This window comes from Pangasianodon hypophthalmus, chromosome 17 (assembly GCF_027358585.1).
Source record: "Pangasianodon hypophthalmus isolate fPanHyp1 chromosome 17, fPanHyp1.pri, whole genome shotgun sequence".
NCBI classification, from domain to species: Eukaryota; Metazoa; Chordata; class Actinopteri; order Siluriformes; family Pangasiidae; genus Pangasianodon; species Pangasianodon hypophthalmus.
The window spans coordinates 17,938,226-17,956,105 of NC_069726.1; the positions used below are offsets into that span (position 1 = coordinate 17,938,226).

General features: G+C 38.6%; 2 protein-coding genes across 3 annotated transcripts in view; one reads left to right on the forward strand and one right to left on the reverse strand.

Annotated features, from left to right (window-relative positions):
- Window positions 1-3,271: 3,271 nt before the first annotated feature.
- Window positions 3,272-9,929, forward strand: tmem267 (transmembrane protein 267). 2 transcript variants are annotated; one of them, XM_026942456.3, is made up of 3 exons: window positions 3,272-3,401; window positions 5,559-5,961; window positions 7,189-9,929. In XM_026942456.3, the coding sequence occupies exons 2-3, from the start codon at window positions 5,599-5,601 to the stop codon at window positions 7,522-7,524; spliced, it is 699 nt and encodes a 232-aa protein (XP_026798257.2). In that variant the 5' UTR covers window positions 3,272-3,401; window positions 5,559-5,598; the 3' UTR covers window positions 7,525-9,929. The 2 variants fall into 2 exon arrangements, with proteins under 2 accessions (XP_026798257.2, XP_053097140.1); XM_053241165.1 differs by having other exon boundaries at window positions 3,279-3,401; window positions 5,562-5,961.
- Window positions 9,930-11,244: 1,315 nt separating this feature from the next.
- Window positions 11,245-17,880, reverse strand: part of il11ra (interleukin 11 receptor, alpha) — a 38,825-nt gene continuing 32,189 nt past the window's right edge. The window contains exon 12 of the mRNA XM_026942696.3: window positions 11,245-16,256. The gene's annotated coding sequence lies outside the window, so the exon portion shown is untranslated. The remainder of the gene's footprint in view (window positions 16,257-17,880) is intronic.

Genomic DNA, 17,880 nt, shown 5'->3' on the forward strand with positions numbered 1-17,880 from the left:
ATGTAATGTTGGTCAATGAGACCACACAGATTCACACAGCCATGGTGTAACTGGTCTTAATGCGTCATGCACACTGACGCTGCTTGTGCTACAAAGAAAGACATTTTTAACCCTAGCAGACCTGCCCTTACATTTATGCTTTATGCTTTTTCCCTGTGAAACTAGAAATATGTCCTAAATAGAAAATGCCTGTTCGCCAATGTGAATCATTTCCATCTGTCAACCAAACTATGATGCAAATTTGTAGTAACAAAGAAGAACAGCTTGTCCTGTTGCATTTCTATTCTACTTTCTTGTATATATTAATTTTTTTGTTGTAGTTAAGACCCCATGGCCATCCATTATTTAACATCTGTAATTATCTACCATATTAACCATCTTTAAAATCCTGAAAATGGTCCAGAGAGAGTCTGAACATGTCCAGGCCAGACCTGAAGCTGAGAAAAATAGTTACTGTATGTGGAAAACCCTTCTTAGGAGATTTATATGGTCTCTGATTGCTCTAGGCTAAATCATAAAAAAACTGGCCTGAGAGACAGACTGGTAAAGATGAGCTGTCTGTGTGGATTGTAAAGCTTCGCTTCAAGGCTCTTACACTGAAAAGACTTGATTGTCTGTCAGGCTCGCTTCAGAATGAAATGAACTCTCAAATCCTCCTTTACTCAGTGTTACATCTTTGGTTAGCCTGGTTAACATAAAAGGCTGTTCATCTACCATGATCATCACAGCAATTCATGAGATCTAATAGATTATAAAAAAAACAGCGTAATCAGAATCAGAATCAGAGTTAGCTTTATTCGCCAAGTGTGTGCGCAGACACACAAGGAATTTGTTGTGGTTTTTTAAGGTGCTCCTTGGTACATACATGCATACATACATACATATGTATATACATATACATATATATATATATATATTTCAGTGGTGTGCGGTGGTGTTTTAAAATGAGGAGGCAGTATATATATATATATATGTGTGTATTTTATTATTTTTTTATGTAATATTTTTAATACTAATTATACATTTCATAGTGTTTTTATGCATTTTTACATTTATTTGTTAACTAACGTTAACAAAGATTAATAAATACTGTAATAAATGTTCATTGTTTGTTCATGTTAGTTAACACATTAACTAATGTTAACAAATGACACCTTAGTATAAAGTGTTACTAATATTATTTTATTTGTGAACTGATGTTCAGCTGTTCTTTTTAATAGTCATTTTATTTCCGGGTCATCGTCATAAAAGCTCTGTAAACACAAACACAGACACGAAGATATCATTTCATCAAGCTGAATGCTCACTAAAAACTAACAGTCATCACGTTTTCAGGCCATTTCAAGTTTTCATTTTTGGCGTGACACAAAGCAGTGATATCTAAGCGGGTGAGTTGTTTACTTTACTTTATAATTAGTCAGTAACGCCTTCATTTTGTCCATTCAGCCCGAGAGCACGCACGAAAACAAGAGGCGGGATTTATCGAACGAACCTATCACATCCAATCATAACCTATCACATCCAATCATAACCTATCACATCCAATCATAACCGATCACATCCAATTATAGCGCGATGGAGGCGTTGCCTCCTGTCACGTGACTTTCCCCCATTCATTCTCAATGACCCCCCCCCACTAAACCCACGGCACGTTATGGGGTCTCTGTTATAAGTCAAGGGGCTGAGGGGAGGCAAGCCTCCACTGTAACTTTACCTGCGGGTGTCGCTGTTGGACAGTGTTACTTTATAGAAACGAGTGACTTTTATACTTTTAATGTCATTTTTAGTAATATTTGCGTCGTTTTATTTTTGCAATATCGATTATTTTCTCATCCAATTTTTTGAGGAGACACTGCCTCCCTTGCCTCCTCGGAGGAAACGCCCCTGATATATATGTATACATACATACATATATACATATATAATTATACATTATACATATAATTATCTGGAGGTAAAATTGGAGTAGCTGCTTAGTTATATGCAAAATAAAGCTACAATAGATACAGTTGTGCTCTGTCTCTACTTATTATTAATGAGTTGTTTCACAGAAGCTGAGCCAGCAGATGGCAGCTTACCATTAAGAGAGCCACTAATTCATTTGGTTCCTAGTGCTTTAAGCTGATTGCGTCAGGCTTGGATCTCAAGGGTGCCATAAGTGGCTGTATTCAGCGAGGACACTCTTTAGAGAAAAGCTAGGGGTTTGACTTTCTCCTTTGTGCTGTGACCCTGGGTTCAGTCCTGGAGAGCTCAGACTTCTACCTTATTTAACACACTAACTACAATTCAACTAATTATAACGACCATCATGGACAAAAGAGAGAAAATATAAAGACAAATTAAAGGAACAAACAACATTAAGTGTAAGGTGTTGGGTCACCATGAGTCAGAACAGTTTCAGTGCATCTTGGCACAGATTCTCCAAACCCCCAGAGCTGTACTGCAGGCATGAACCCCATTCTTCCAGAAGATTCCCAGTTGGTGTTTTGACAATGGTTGTAGAGAGTGTTGTCTAACACGTTGCTCCAAAATCTCCCATATTTGTTCAGTTAGGTTGAAATCTGGTGACTGTGAAAGCCATAGCATATGATTTACATTATTTTCAACCTCATCAAACCATTCCGTGAGCCCTTGTGCCCTGTGAATGGAGACATTGTTATATCTGACCGAGATCAGATGTCTAATACAGGGACCAGTATGTAGTAACAATCAGACAATTGTTACAAAAGTAACAAACGAAATTGCATTGTATTGTATCGTATCGTATCATATCATATTTTCTTGTCGCAGATTCAGTGGAATCGTTAAATAGAAGTCATATCATATTGTAGCAGATTCTGTGGTATCATCAAATATTGAATAGTTGTGTTAAGAATCGAAATTGTATTGTATTGTGTTGAAGTCTGATGTTTACACCACTATCAGTAAGTGTACACAGTGTTTAAAAACCCCAACAACCCCTGCATTTGACACATTTGTACCCAGTCAGTAACTGTACACCTACAAAGTGACCTATCTAATAAAATGGCTAAATGGAATTGTACCATATATTAAACAATCCCTTATTCAAATACAGTGATTGTATAATATACGGCTGTAGTTGCTGATTCATTTTGTTGAACAACAAGACTTTTATTAACAGTTATTTATTTTCTTTATTATATGCAGTTTCCAGACAATGCAAAAAACGTGAAACTCAGAATATAACATAAATCATGAATCCTTTATTCATAACATACTTCCGGGGTTCTTCCGACCAATCAGAGCCTCTGATTCTAACGCCCCGCCCACATGCTTTGCCGGAGAGATGTGAGGCGAACGTGTACTTGCTGTAAACACACATAAGAAGCAAGACGGCAGGAGGAAAGTCGCTGGAGCGGCTAGAATGTTGTGACTCAACGGTATTTCCCCATATTTTTTATTCAAATGATATTAAACTACTCTGTGTATTTAAACACTGGTAATATTAAAAGAGAAGGACGCTTCCGGGAGGCTACAGTCGGCGACGTTAGCCAGTTAGCCGCCTCGCTAGCTGAAATAAAACGGCGCTTAGCACCGACCTTGTTAATGCTAACATAACTGACAGTGACAGTGGCTCGGAATTATTAAAATATAGCATTTCAGTGTTATTACTCTGTTGTTTTAAGAAGACAACGCGTATTTTAAAGGGTAGCTGGCTGTACATCAGGTAGCTGGCTGTACATAGCTGGGTAGTGTCAAGGGCTGAGTACATACTACTGTACTACATAGTGTAGTAAAATAGTACGCAAGTAATTATGTAGCATACTGTTTAGTACGCTAGTGTACAGTTTCCTAACCACCTCGCAGCTTATATAGCATGATTGTAGCTTTATGCTTCATTTTAAACACACGTTCAGATTCAAATACAGCTTGTCCTAGCTGCTTATTAATCAAAACCAATTTATTAATTAATTAACAGCCATAAAAAATAAATAAAGTAATAATTATTTGATATGTTGGCAAAAGGAGGTTGCACGTAGTATTAAATGCAAGGGTGCCAATAATTGTGACATATGCTTTTATTTAAAATATTTTAAATATATTTTTGATGTTTTTTCCCCCTAAGATATATATATAATTTTAAACAGTATTTACCAGTTGCTTGCTGGTATTTTTACAAATATATTTATTTATTTTGGACCTTTTTCAAAAATTTTATGTATACATTTGCATACTTATTAAAACCAAAAATCTAATAAAATTCTACAGAATAGTTTATAGAAATAAAAATTGATTTCATTGCGAAGATGCTGTTGAAAAACATTTACAGAAGGTTGTTTGAAAATCCTTTCTTTAATGTTTAATCAAGAAAGTAGCATGCCTGTTTTTAGTATAAAAACTAACGTAAATCCAAAAATAATCATCATTTTGGGAAATTCCTCTATAATATTCTTCTAATCAGGGATAGGAATTAAAATGTAAAATTTCATGGATGCAGATCAACTAGAAAGTGAGTTCTGAATATAGAAAAATACAGTGTGGGTTAATTTTTGTCTGCTTGAGAGGGGTGTATAAAGGAAATCAATATAAAGGAAATATACATCATGAAAAATGCTTTTTAGGGATACGTGACATAACATCATTGCGCCAAGTGAGCCGAACGTCAGCCTTCTTCAAAGTTTCAGGTGATGTGGTGGTTGCCAGTGGATAATGAAATAAACATAAAGAGAAGACATGTTATAGATGCAGTTTATCCAAAAATCTGAAAAAAATGAGTGACCGAAATATAGATTTTTTTTCACAACCTTTTTTGCTTATTTTTCCCCAAGGGTGCCAATAGTTCTGGAGTTGACTGCACTTGCTAAATTACCAGCTGAGAATATTTTGTATGAGAGCCAGAGTGTTGCTAAGATGCCAGGATTTATAGAATTTTTATTAGTTTACATAAGCCTGTGATGTTGCACACTGATGACTACATCACTGCACCCTCGTCCCTTTCTGATTCATTGCACACTCGCTGTACACAGCACATCTCTGCTCATGTGTCCATCTTATCATAGTCACATCAGTTCCTGTGAATTCAGTACACTTAATCAGCCTTGAGATTTTCCTTTTTAAACCTCTGCTTCTACCAGGACTGAGTATTTCCTTAGCGAAAAGAGCTCTGGAGGAAATGGCTGTAGGAAATAATCTCTTTCTCTGGCATGATTCACAGGCTCTTAAGCACACAGCTGTCGAGCGTGACTCCATCAGTCGTGGGCTGTTGAGTTCTTTCAGTCTGTCAGAACTTGAATGTATTTATAGAGCACAGCGTCGCTCGCAGTGAACTGCTCTGACTAGGCTCCATTAGGTCATAATCCCCTTTAGCTTGTCTGTCAATCAGAACCATGCAGATGGATCACTGCCATTTTGATTGACACAACTGCTTAATTCATAAGAAAACAGGGAAAACTAAAGACATGATTAATGTAGTGGAAAAAAAAAAGCGAGACATCAGCCGTGGATCCGGAGTCTATCTTGGGAATAACAGCAACGAGGAGGGAATACACCCTGGATAGGATGCCTTAAACTTTTTGTGTTTCTTTGTTTCTCGTCAGCAGCGGAAGTGGTGTCTGAGCCCCGGTGTGGCCGAGGCGGATGATGCGGGGTTTGCGCTCCAGGTCGGACTCCATGGCCGTGCCGTTAAACTCGGCTGTGGAGACAGAAAAGGCGCAGGCGCTGCTCCAGACGTTCAGCACTGCATCTCTGCTGGCCAGCGCTGGACTCGGAGCCTTCTGCCTCATAGCCGATGCCGTTCTGAACTCGCCATTTATCCAGGAGCACGCGTGGCTCAGGGCACTGCTGGACAACTCAGTACATGGCCTGATCGCGCTCTGGTCTTGGGCCATCGTCATTGGCCTCAGGAAGAAGAGCGACTTTTATGAAGTGTTGCTGGCTGGCTTCCTCGCCTCCTCCATCGACCTGGACCACTTCTACATGGCCGGATCACTGTCACTTAAAGTAAGTATTTTAACTCTTTAGAATGACTAATAGGTTAAGTCAGTTACTTACATGGTTATATAAACTGCAAGTACAGTTTAAGGATGTGTGTGCTTATATGCAAGTTCTGCTGAAAAAGCCATCATATATTGCACAATGGTCAAATGGTAAAGACTTGGCATAGTGTATTACTTGTTAACATTACTTGCTATTGTTGGTAAACCCTGCGTTAATATTATTGATTAAACTTTAATATGATTGATTAAACCAGCAAGATGTCACAGAATTGCATTACCAGGTCACATGGTAAGTGACAATTATTATGATCAGGTTAAACTGTATATGCTGTAAATGTAAATGAGTTTGGCTGAAGGTTTTGTGGGGGACGCAGCATGAGTCTGCTTTGTGGACAGAGTGCTTATTCATTTTTCAATTAGCATGCTGTCACATTGGCTAGCTGCTTCTCTGTTCAAACCAAAGAGAGGTGACACTGTAACTGGCACTTAAATTTTCTTAAAAATTGAAAATGTGTTAGTAGTACAGTATAATGAATGTCCTGTCATGTAGCTCTGAAGCCGTATAATCACTTTCCTGACACTGTAAGTCTTTTCAGTTAACAGAAGGAAGTTTTTTGAGGTCCGTAACCACGTTAGGTTCCACTCCTGTCAGCCAAGAACACGAATCTGAGGCTATGGTGGGCACAGGCTCAGTGAAACTGGACAGTTGACAGATTTTCTCAGTCTTCAGTTGTCCAGTTTGGGTGAGCAGTGCCCAGTGTCGCCTCAGATTCATGTTCTTGACTGACAGGAGTGGAATCTGATGTGATCTTCTGCTGTAGCAGCTCATCCGCCTCAAGATCTGACGTGTTTTGCATTTTCAGATGCTTTTCTGCTCAGCATGGTTGTAAAGAGTGGTTATTTGTGTTGATAATTGCATGAATCAGCAGGTGTACAGGTGTTTCTATTCTTATAAATGCAGCTACATCCTGCCTGTTCTTACCACGTTCTGAGTAATATTTGATTTTCACTGAACCGAACCTACCTCAAGGCTGTGTGAGAGATATTTGCAGAGGAAAGAGGCAGTGCTGTCTGTGATGAAATGGCCTGCCTGGTGACTCAACTTTAACCAAGTCAAGCTGCCCCAGGGTTTTGGGATTTATAGAGTCACTCGGCTCTCGCAGACTCTAGCTGTTTCTCTTTGTTTTTTCTGCTGTGCGTGATTGTGTATTTTGTGCTGTGTGTGTGTTAGGCAGCTCTGAACCTGCCGCAGCGTCCTCCGCTTCACTGCTCCACGCTGGTTCCGGTGCTCTGCTTCTCACTGCGCCTGCTCATGTGGGCGTGCAGGCTGAAGGACTCTTGGTGTTCGCTGCCCTGGCTGCTCTTCATCTCTCTGGCGTCACACCACATACGGGACGGAGTGCGCCACGGCTTGTGGCTCTGGCCCTTCGCCAACACGCCGCCAATCTCCTACTGGCTGTACGTCACCATCACGGCCACCCTCCCCCACCTCTGTTCTGTGCTCATGTACCTGACCGGCACTAGAGACATGATTTCTACTAAGCACGGCGTAGCCATTGACGTCTGATCCGAGTGCTTAACATACGATGTGCGATACTGTTCTTTGTTCCTCTCCAAGGAAATTTTTTGCACTGCAGTTGTGTGACCTGAACTTCTGGAGTTCAGCAGCACCTCACTTACAACTGCAAGTCCTTTTTGTCCCTTTATGTAATTTAACCAGCTCATCAGGTGTCACTTTGCTATCAGGGTTTACTGACTGCTCTAATTGGAACTGTATATATGAACAATTTATAATCTCAAAAGAGACAGAAGCTCTCTTTTTGAAGGAATCTTTGCCAATCTTTGCCATACCAAGTCCACTTGTCTGTGATATTTTCATCATCAAATTTTTTTCTTGCATTGGTTTTAAGTCATCTTCAAGAGTGACCAAGTAGAGGAAGAGAATTTGCTAGATGATGCTCTTTAAAGATACGTTTCAGCCCAGAACTGAAATCTACACAATTTCCATACTCATCCAGGTTGCATTGTGCTAAAACTGGTAGCTCTAAGCTTCCATCATTTGTCCATCAGCTTTAGCCTCTAACCCTAAGCAGAGCTCATGCAACAAACATGTTGTTTGACTAGATTTGGAGTAAGGGCAAAATTTTGAGGTTCCTTTAAATGCTGTCCCATGTCCAGGGTAGTACAAAGATGTTGTAGTAGCCATCAGGATAGCACAGATTCTGCCATCAGTGATCAAAACCTACAGCCAACCTGACAACCTTATGACCTGAATACATGCAAACAAGCTCAGATAATTAATCATCGTGAGAGACAAAATTAACTATGTTTACATATGAATACTTGCTTTGTGTAGTAACAGTGTGTAAAGATTGAGTAAGAAGGGTTGCTTTAGGTGAAAGTGAATCTGAGATGCTTACTGTTCCAAGATAGAAGAGAAGTATGAGTTACCCACCAGTCTGTTTAGAGAGTATTAGATACAGTGCAGTCTGAAGGTAACTGGACAGTGCACATCTTCCCACTATTGATCATATATATCATAAGAATCAACACATCCAATATTGTTATTGTGGTCGCTTCAAAATATGACTACTCAACAAACACATGCAGATATTTCGATTAGCTGCCACTACCTGCTGTGAGCTTTTTTAATCCATTGATTTTTTTTAATCTACTTGTACTCTTATTGTGTCAGTGTTTGAAATCTTGTTTTCTGAAGATTCTGAAGCTTGTGGCCAGAAAAGTGTTCAGACGTGCTGTAGATTGTGGGTGGAGCATAAACACATAGCCATGTTTTACATAAAAGTTTTAAACAAGATCATAAACCATGATAAAAGCTAGTGAATTATGATGTGATGTGAAAGGCTAGTTTTTTGTTTCTGTTTAGCATGATAATGTTTTGCTTTAAATCCAGTGTCCTGTGGTTCAATACAACTAAAATCATTTTTGTCCAATTATTTCCAGACCGCATTGTTCATCTCCACGAGTCTGCTGAAATGAAACTGGTTCTCTGGAAGTCGCAAATGAGGTTGTTGTACTCTCTTTATGCCATTTGCAAACAAGCATAGTATCATGAGCTTGTATCACAAATTCCCTTATTCCCTTGATATCCCTTATCAATAACAGTGTTTAATAGTTTGTTAAAATTCATATTTAGTGTGTAATCTGAGATGAAGGACCAGCAAGAAGTGAGTGATCAACAGGCAGTGTTAAAGAAAAGAAAAACAAATTAATGACTCAGATGAGTGAGGTTTTTTTTTCCCTGTCTCTAGGACATTGACGATTACTGTAAATAACAACTAGCTAGTTAGTCTACACTATTGCTTTAGAGGAAAAGAAATGAAAATGAACAAACCCATCCTTAAAGAGACTTTGATGAACCTCCCCCAGATGTCTGATTCATACTGGAGTTTATGTTACACTTGTTTCTTGTTTTCCGTATGTTTGTATTCACTGAATTTCTTTGCTTTAAACCATGTGAAAATAATCTCTGTTCTCAGCAGTGTAGATTCTGCCGGATAAAAACAGGGCTGGACATTTCAGTGTCGTTGCTGTATTCATCACAGAACCCAGGAATCAAGATTTAAAGCGATTATTTCCCTCAGATATGGACAGAAATGTGTATTTTGTCCAGCAGGGGGCAGCAGTGCACTACAGGTAGTTTTTATGTTTGCGTACTGTTATAATGCCACTGTGTAACTGTACAGATGGTTTCATTTTGCACATTTAATTTATGTATTGTGTTAATGTCTTTTGTCATTTGTTAATATCCTGTTAAGTAATTGTCTTAATTTATTATCGACGAAGAACGTGTGCTCCAGGACTAATCTTTAACTTGAGCTGATCACAGCACTTGCATGACTACAGCCCATCAGGGCCATCATGTCAGGTGAAGAGAAAATCATGTGCACTTTTTATTTGTGAACACTGTGTGCCGGGTTTATTTCAGGATTAAATTTGAGGAACATTCCAGTCAGTGTTTAAAACAGATTTGTCCAAGTCATTAGCTGCATTATCACAAGGAAGCCACTACACTCCTAACAAGCAAACATTCAGCCTGACCTTTCTTTAACCCTGAGTCACTACGGGGAAATAGAAATTTGTGTACTGTGGACACCGTCCCAGAACAACAAAAACTATATGTTTATGCAGGACGAGTGACACTGCCAATATTTCATGAGGTCAAACACTTAAAATCAGTGTGTTTAAATAGCATTTATTTACCTAGTTTGGTCAAATAGCAACACTGTCTGTCTGTTGTTTGTAAATTAAGTTGATTGTTAGCTAGTGGGTAAACTTTTCCTGGCTGCAGTACAACGTGAGCGTAATGTCTAAGGTATTTCCTTGTCAGCTGAAGCCTGTCCTTTCGGCTTCGCTCCAAGCAGGTCCAAAGCCTGTCTGACGAAAGACTAAGACAAATGTAGGGATTTTTTTGCTACACTTTTTGGATGTGACATTAGTTGCCCGAGTCTCTAATGAGAGATGCTTAATTCAGATATGAGACGGCTCAACGTATGAAGGATAAAATCACTTGTGGAAATGTCCACATCTTAATGCGTCTTTCTTCCATTTTTGGGTTAGAGTAGTATTCAAGGATCACCAAGTAAGGAATAAAAAATGACTGGGCATGCTGTTACTGGAAAATTAATCAACAATGAAGTTAGTAATTTTCTAATAATGGTATGTCCAAGGGTGTTTTTTTTAATCCCACAGCAGTTTGCCAGCTCGAACAATTTGGTGTTTATTAAAGTACGAGTCGTATATTTTATCCATTTATAATTACTATTAATTTTGTGTTAGTTTCTGTTATCTCTTATAACAGATATAAACAGTTGTGCCCTGAGAAACAGTGAAGCACAAACTCCTCTGTCCTGAAGACTTTCCCATTTTGAAAATGTAAAATTACAGCTTTACCTCTGATACAAACACTGACACTGGAGACTCCTTCCAAAAATGCTAAATAGACATTTCCTCACAGAGAACATCAACAACTACACAGTTTTAAAATTTATTTATTTATTTATTTTAAGCTGCTGCCATACATGTCTATGTAAATGATTTGAAATAATTTATAAGAAACAGTGCATTAATATAAACTTGTGATTTTCCATGCAGTTGGAACTACTGTCAGATCTGCTGTTATAGAAAATTAATCACCATATTCCGACCTAATCATAATCCAGCTCTGTGGTATAGACCATGTTTCATACAGCTCTGCAATGTTACCTGCAACATTGTGTTGATGATGTGTTAAACAACTCACACGATCAATACAGGAGGCCCAAACTGTGATAAAATAACTTTTTATTTCACAAGAATATGAACAGAAGAGTAATAAACCAGCTTATATTGTACACAAAAGCAGAATATACTATACATACATTTCTCATAATCTTTGTTTTCACCACCCCCACTTAAGAGTTTATGTCATCACACACAAAGCAGGCCATTACACAAAACAAAACCACTGAAGACAGAACATTAAAGGGGACAACAATAAGGACACTTTCTGTAAGAATGTGAACTGAAATGATTGACACAACTTAGTCTTTACTGTAATGCAATGCTGTTTCACATCAATCTTAATTTTTTTATATATATATTTTTTTTAAGTTTTAGTTTGGCAGAGCAGCATCTACCCAACAAAAACAGCGTCAGACCCCGAAAGAAGATCTAAAGTCACGCTTAAATCAAGTCAAAACAAGCATGCAGTTTTGCACAATGAGAGATAAGTCGCATTCCTGTTGTTCCAGGGAAACAGCTTTGTGTGTTAGTTTTAGTGTGTGCCAGAAACATCACACAATGTCAGATTTCACTTTGTTGTAGAATTAATGCACACCAGAGTCATAGCTAAGAAAGAGGGTTGAATTATTTTATGACTGTTCCAAATGTTTAGTCATGGTTAACATTACACACGTGATATCGAGGATATCGAGCAGACAGCAGACCAAGTACTAGAGGTTTACCACTGAAGGCTTTTAGGTAAGATGTCTCTTTATTATTCTTCTATTCTATTACTAGCATGTTATTTTAATCATTTTAATCAGGAGCATTCATTAAGGAATTTTATTTCCTATACCCATTAACATTATTCATATGGGTAGATTCGGAATACCGCCACTGCTCCTACTACTGTCTGACATTCACCCAAAATATAATTGCGCAGATAGCGCAGTGATTTTCTTCCGAATATTTCCTCATCCCCCTGAAATTAATTCCTTTGCTACGACTCTGACACACACACAAAGGAATACCCTCCACATTTCTGTTAGCAGAGGTACAAATATGCAATATGTACAGAACTGAGGACTAAAGAAGGCATAAGAAAGTTGACTTCTGAATATTCCAAAAGCACAGAGCAGTGATAAAGGTTAAAAGTGAATCCTCACTAACAATTTGAGACATACTAGCATATCACAGTAGATTTTACATGCATGAATTTGGCAGATGCTTTTATCCGAAGCAAGTGCACCCCCTCGTGATTCACTCTCACTGCTTGATCAGTTGTTTGCTACATAAGAAATCCTGTGAATTTAAAGCGACATCACTTGCACCGCCTGTGGTTGAGTGTAGGACAGCTGACTGCAGACAACCAGCTGTGATTACACGCTGAATTAACTCCAGTCAGAACATTATTGCACGTGTATCACCTGATGTTTAATGCATCCAACGTCCCACTCATCACCTGATTTCTCATTCAGCTCATCTACCTCACATGAAGTGGTGGCTCAGTGGTTAAGGATCAGAATAATAAGAGCTCAAATCCCAGGACTGCTACATCATACATTGTGATCCTGGCTTCTAAATAAGCTGGGACATGTTAAGAAAGGAGTTTCAGTGTACTGTATTTGTTAATTTTCTGTAATTACAGCTCTGACAGTAATGCTGGCTGTAATTCAAATCTCAGGTTTATATTAACACACTTGCTCTAATACTTTATTATTTCTGTAAGGACTTGTATGGTGGATGCTCCACATACTCAAAACCGAATGAACGAATTTAAAAAAAAAAAAAAAAAAGTGTGATAAAAAAAATGTATAACTGAGAGGCTTGCGAGGGAATGCTGTTTATAGCTGTTATAACGCAAGTGCTTCTGTTAACGTTCCACAACATTAAAAAATAACTGAAGTTTGATAAAATGTATGCCTTGTCATTCTTTAATTATTTTAAAAAATAGAAAAAATGCTGTGGTACAAGAAGAATAAATACTTTGAGCCATGCGGTTATAGGAAAATAATCAATTTTATTATTTTCCTATAACAGCACATCCTGTAGTGTTTTATTCAAAAACTTTCTTTCTTAGTGTCAGTTTTGCATGTCAGTTTCTTTTGTGGAGCTGGAGAGTTCATAGTACAAGCTCGAACATAGGAAGCACCTGTGTATTTACATTTATTCAATTTGCCTGAGGCTTTTATCCAAAGCGACCGAGACAGAAACGAGCGAGTGTATCCTCTCTCTATCCTCACGGCTGATGTGTCCCTAATGAAGGACTCCGATCAATTCCCAGGGCATGGGATGAAGAACATAACAGTGTCAAGGAGAATTAGAGTATTCCTAAAAACCTCAGGAACCGAAACTCACTACTTTCCCAATAGTAGCTAACCACTGAGCCACCGCTGCCCTAGACATACCCGAGGTTTTCTCTGCACCATGGTGTTTAAACGTTCCACAGAAATGTCCAGCAATAATGCAATAATGCCAACACAATTCACTAGAGTGCATTCAAAACCAACCAGGAGACTGCATGTGTGTCGCTTCTAAAGCCTTCCAAAGGGTGATGATAAATATCATACCTAAAGTCCTGACAGGAAATAAAACACACACTTTACATAGAAAATATTTCATTTGATACATCAATATAGAAACTGTACAGAGAAAAATATATTTGTGCTTATTAAGGATACACATAAAAGAAGCAACACAGAAAGCACACATGCACTGTTTAAGCTTTATGACACTGGGAACGGTAAAAACAAATCCATATATTTGATAGAGATTCTTGTACAATAATATACCCTAACATAAATCTATAATAATAAAACTGTAAAGATAAGCTTTAATACAGAATCAATATCAGGAATATGCATTAGCTTGAAAATAGATATCAGAAGGTCTTTTTTTTAGGCTTGGCAGGGAAAGAACCAGTCGGGAACTGCTGTGAAAGTTGTGTCATCGCGGGCAAATAAAGCCAGTGCGCCCGTGTTAAGGCAAACAAGGAGTCAGGCCAGAGTAGTAGACACGTGTGTGTGGGTTTTAAATGGAAACTGGAAAGCACCCTCACAGAATTTTACACTGCACTAATGGACAAGTGTGTGACGGATATTTAACCATGTTTCTGATATTCAATAAACAGACTGCCCCTGCGTTCACACTCGCAGCTCTTGATGTGGTTAACTGCAAGATGTTACATGTGTTGTGCTAGCATTTTCTTTCTTTTTTTTTTTTTTTTGCTTGGTCTCATCACTGTTTTCACATACCTGCATGTTCCTGGTTCTGAAAAGACAGCCTGTCATCCGTTTGCACTAATTAATCCGCCTAGTAAAACCCGCCAGATTGCACCTCGGCCGGTGTGTGTGTAGAGCAGCAGGCAGTGGGATTCTGAAGCATTCAAACCAAATGAAAAGTGTTGTCAAAAGTTAGCAGGAAGTGAGGTTTTCTTTCTCTGGTTATTGAACCACCTCGTCCACCGGGCAACTACGAATAAAAAACTAACAACTCGGATACAAATTCTGCTTATCCCATCTCACATATCATCTGATATGTCCAGTCCTGTGATGGATTTATTATTATTATTATGATTTTTTTTAAAAACATTTTTGCACTAAATCCTGTCAAATCAAAAGTGAATGCAGATAGAAACTGAATTTGTGAGGACGTTACACATACAACCAGAGCCAGAGGACTGCTCCACTGAACCTACTGACACCAATCGTTTGGATTTGTCAGTTTACCCTATCAGAACTAATTTGCATTAAATAGATTTGAATCTAAAGTTAAATGACTAGTCGCTGAGTCTGGAATCATGATTCCATGTCATGGAGCTTCAAAGGGAATGATCACTTGTCCCTTTGTCACTCGTTAGTATGAACACAGGGTAGCAAAGATACACTGCAATTGATTCTGCTGCCTTAGTTCATGCACATTAAATGCTAATCAGCGTCCACACAAACCAGCAGCAGACATCCAGCTTAATAGATGAAGTGAATAATGGTTAATAGTGAAATGAATATTAGAGTGAACATACTGAAATGTACAGTACAGTGCAGTCCACTGACTCACTACAAACTTGATGCTGGTTCTGCTCTGGCTGTGGTTATGTCCTGAGTGGGTATGTTAATACAAGGCCAAGTAGTTACGTTCACTTTCTGTTTCAACGCTCAGTGAAAACTCATTTTCACCTTTCCCAAAGCATTTATAATTGTTGAGGTAAGTAAAAACAATTAACCACATCGGTTCAGAGCGCCAATATTTTGTGTGGTCTGTAGGATGCCAACTTACTGTCTTAGAGGTCTAGAGGATGGTTATTATTGGCCCTGCCTACGACAGTAAAAGGAGAGATATATTTTTACTGCTTAAGTCATTATATTTCAAAGGTAACTTTGGGTTCAAATCAAGCCCGAGATTATTTGCAGATGCCTCAACCTGTTTTTAAAATGACGAGGCTATAAAGGCTGAAGAAATGAAGCGATGCAGAAATCTTCATCTCAATGTGAACAGAATACAAACTCCTCGAAATGCTCAGCTTTCCTCAGTCAACTGGCTGCAAAATGTCTCTTGTCCGCATGTAGCAGCTATGTTCAGGTTCGGGAGCTCTGTCCCTTGCATTGAAATGTAGATAATGCCAACTTTATTCTTAATGCCCAAAACATGGCCCACGACTGGTTAACAGCCATGCTTCTTTTTTTTTTTCTTCTTCACAGCGTTCCAAGTGTCACTGCAGCCAAATGGCACGAGTCTGCATGGAAAAGCTGAAGTGACGGATAAGTGCAGACACATTGAGTTTAAAATGTGCTGGTGTTCATGGTCCAAAGCTGGCAAAATTTGCTTTGCATGTCAAACAATGAAAGCCAGTAACTGTTTTCTGTTAAGTTTTGCTACATTGGAAGGGTAGAGTTGGAAGCGTTCACAGTTTATGGGACTCAGAACTCCGCTGAAAGGAGCCAATTTCCCAAGCAGCGACAGAAGAAAAGTGAAACTGCGGGTATTGTAGTGTGGGGATTAGAGCTGCAGTGGCAGTGGCCATGACTCCCTATGATGAAGCCCTATGAGGGCTGAAAAAGACGAGGCCAACCTGAAAATCTGCAGGAAAACAAGCAGAAACAGATTGGACAAATGTAATTAGGAGGGATTCATAATTAGTGCATGACAGCAATTACAGATGGAAATATTAATGCATAAATTATTATAAAATTATGCAGACCTTCTGGAGTACATAGAAGCAAATATGGAGCTGCAGCTACAGTGGATATAAAAAGTCTACACACCCCTGTTAAAATGGCAAGTTGTTTTGCGATGAAAAAAAATTAAACCAAGATAAATCATGTCAGAACTTTTCCCACCCTCAATGTGATATTACAACGTATAAAAATTAAGTGAAAAACAGTCAGAAACATTTTGTGGAAAATTAGAAAACAAAGTTACAGTAACCTGGCTGCATAACTGTGCACACCCTTTTATAATTGGGGATGTGGCTGTGTTCAGAACGAACCAATCACATTCAATCTCATGTTCAAAAGTAATTATCATACAGCTGTCATCAAGGAAATCATTCAGATAAACCCCAAATAAAGGTCAGCTGTTTCTGTAGGATTTTCTTGACATCTTCTTGGTTTCATCTGAATGCTGAAGTTATGGTCCACAAAGAGCTGACAAAGCACGTACAGAGTCTCACTGTCGGAAGGAATCAATCAGTAGAGGGGTACAAAAAAAAGTTTCCAAAACATTAGATGTATCGTGGAACACCATGAAGGCCATCATCAACAAATGGAGAAAATGGAGCACCACAGTGACTTTACGAAGAATAGGACGTCCCTCTGAAATTTACAAAAGGACAAGACAAAACTTAGCAGGGAGGCTGCCAAGAGACCTACGGCAACATTAAAGGAGCTGCTGGAATATCTGCCAAGTACTGATTACTCTCTGCATGTGACAACATTCTCCTGGTTTCTTCACATGTCTGGGCTATGGGGTAGGGTGGCTAGACGGAAGCCCTTTCTCACAAAAAACATCCAAGCTCAATGAAATCACCCCAAACCATGTGGCAAAATGTGTTATGGTCTGAGGAGACCAATTCCAAAAGGTATAATAGTTCCACAATTCCAAAAGATATGTTTGGGGGAATAATGAATAGCTCCAAATACCAGTCAATTTTGACACACAACCTTACGGCTTCTGCTAAAACACTTAAGATGCAGAGGAATTTCACCTTTCAGACCCATATGAACACCTCCAAATCAACAAAGGAATAACTTCACTAAAACAAGTTCAAGGTTTTGGAATAGCCCAGTCAGAGTCCAGATTTCAATTCAATCGAAAATCTGTGGGGTGACCTGAAGAGCCTGTACAAGGAGATGGCCAGTTTGAGTGATAGAATGCTTTTGCAAGGAAGAATGGCAAAATATTGCTAAGTCAAGACATGCCAAACTGATTCACTCTTACGGAAAAAGATTGCATGCCATGATAAACTCTAAAGGTGCTTCCACTAAGCATTAGTTTAGGGGTGTGCACACTTATGCAAGCAGGTTATTGTACATTTTTTTCCCCCCAAAAAGATTCTTACTGTTTTTCACTCTAATTTATAGGTTGCAATCTCACAATAAAGGTAGAAAATGACATGATTTATCTTGGTTACTTCACAAAAACCTGCCATTTTAACAGGGGTATGTAGACTTTTTATATCCATTGTACGCTCGTAAAATGTACT

What these genes read in the sequence shown, in the direction of transcription:
- tmem267 (XM_026942456.3), top strand. Translation starts at nt 5,599, where the DNA reads ATGATGCGGGGTTTGCGCTCCAGGTCGGACTCCATGGCCGTGCCGTTA. An exon ending in CCGGATCACTGTCACTTAAA is followed by an intron (nt 5,962 to 7,188) that starts GTAAGTATTTTA and finishes TGTGTGTGTTAG; the next exon opens with GCAGCTCTGAACCTGCCGCA.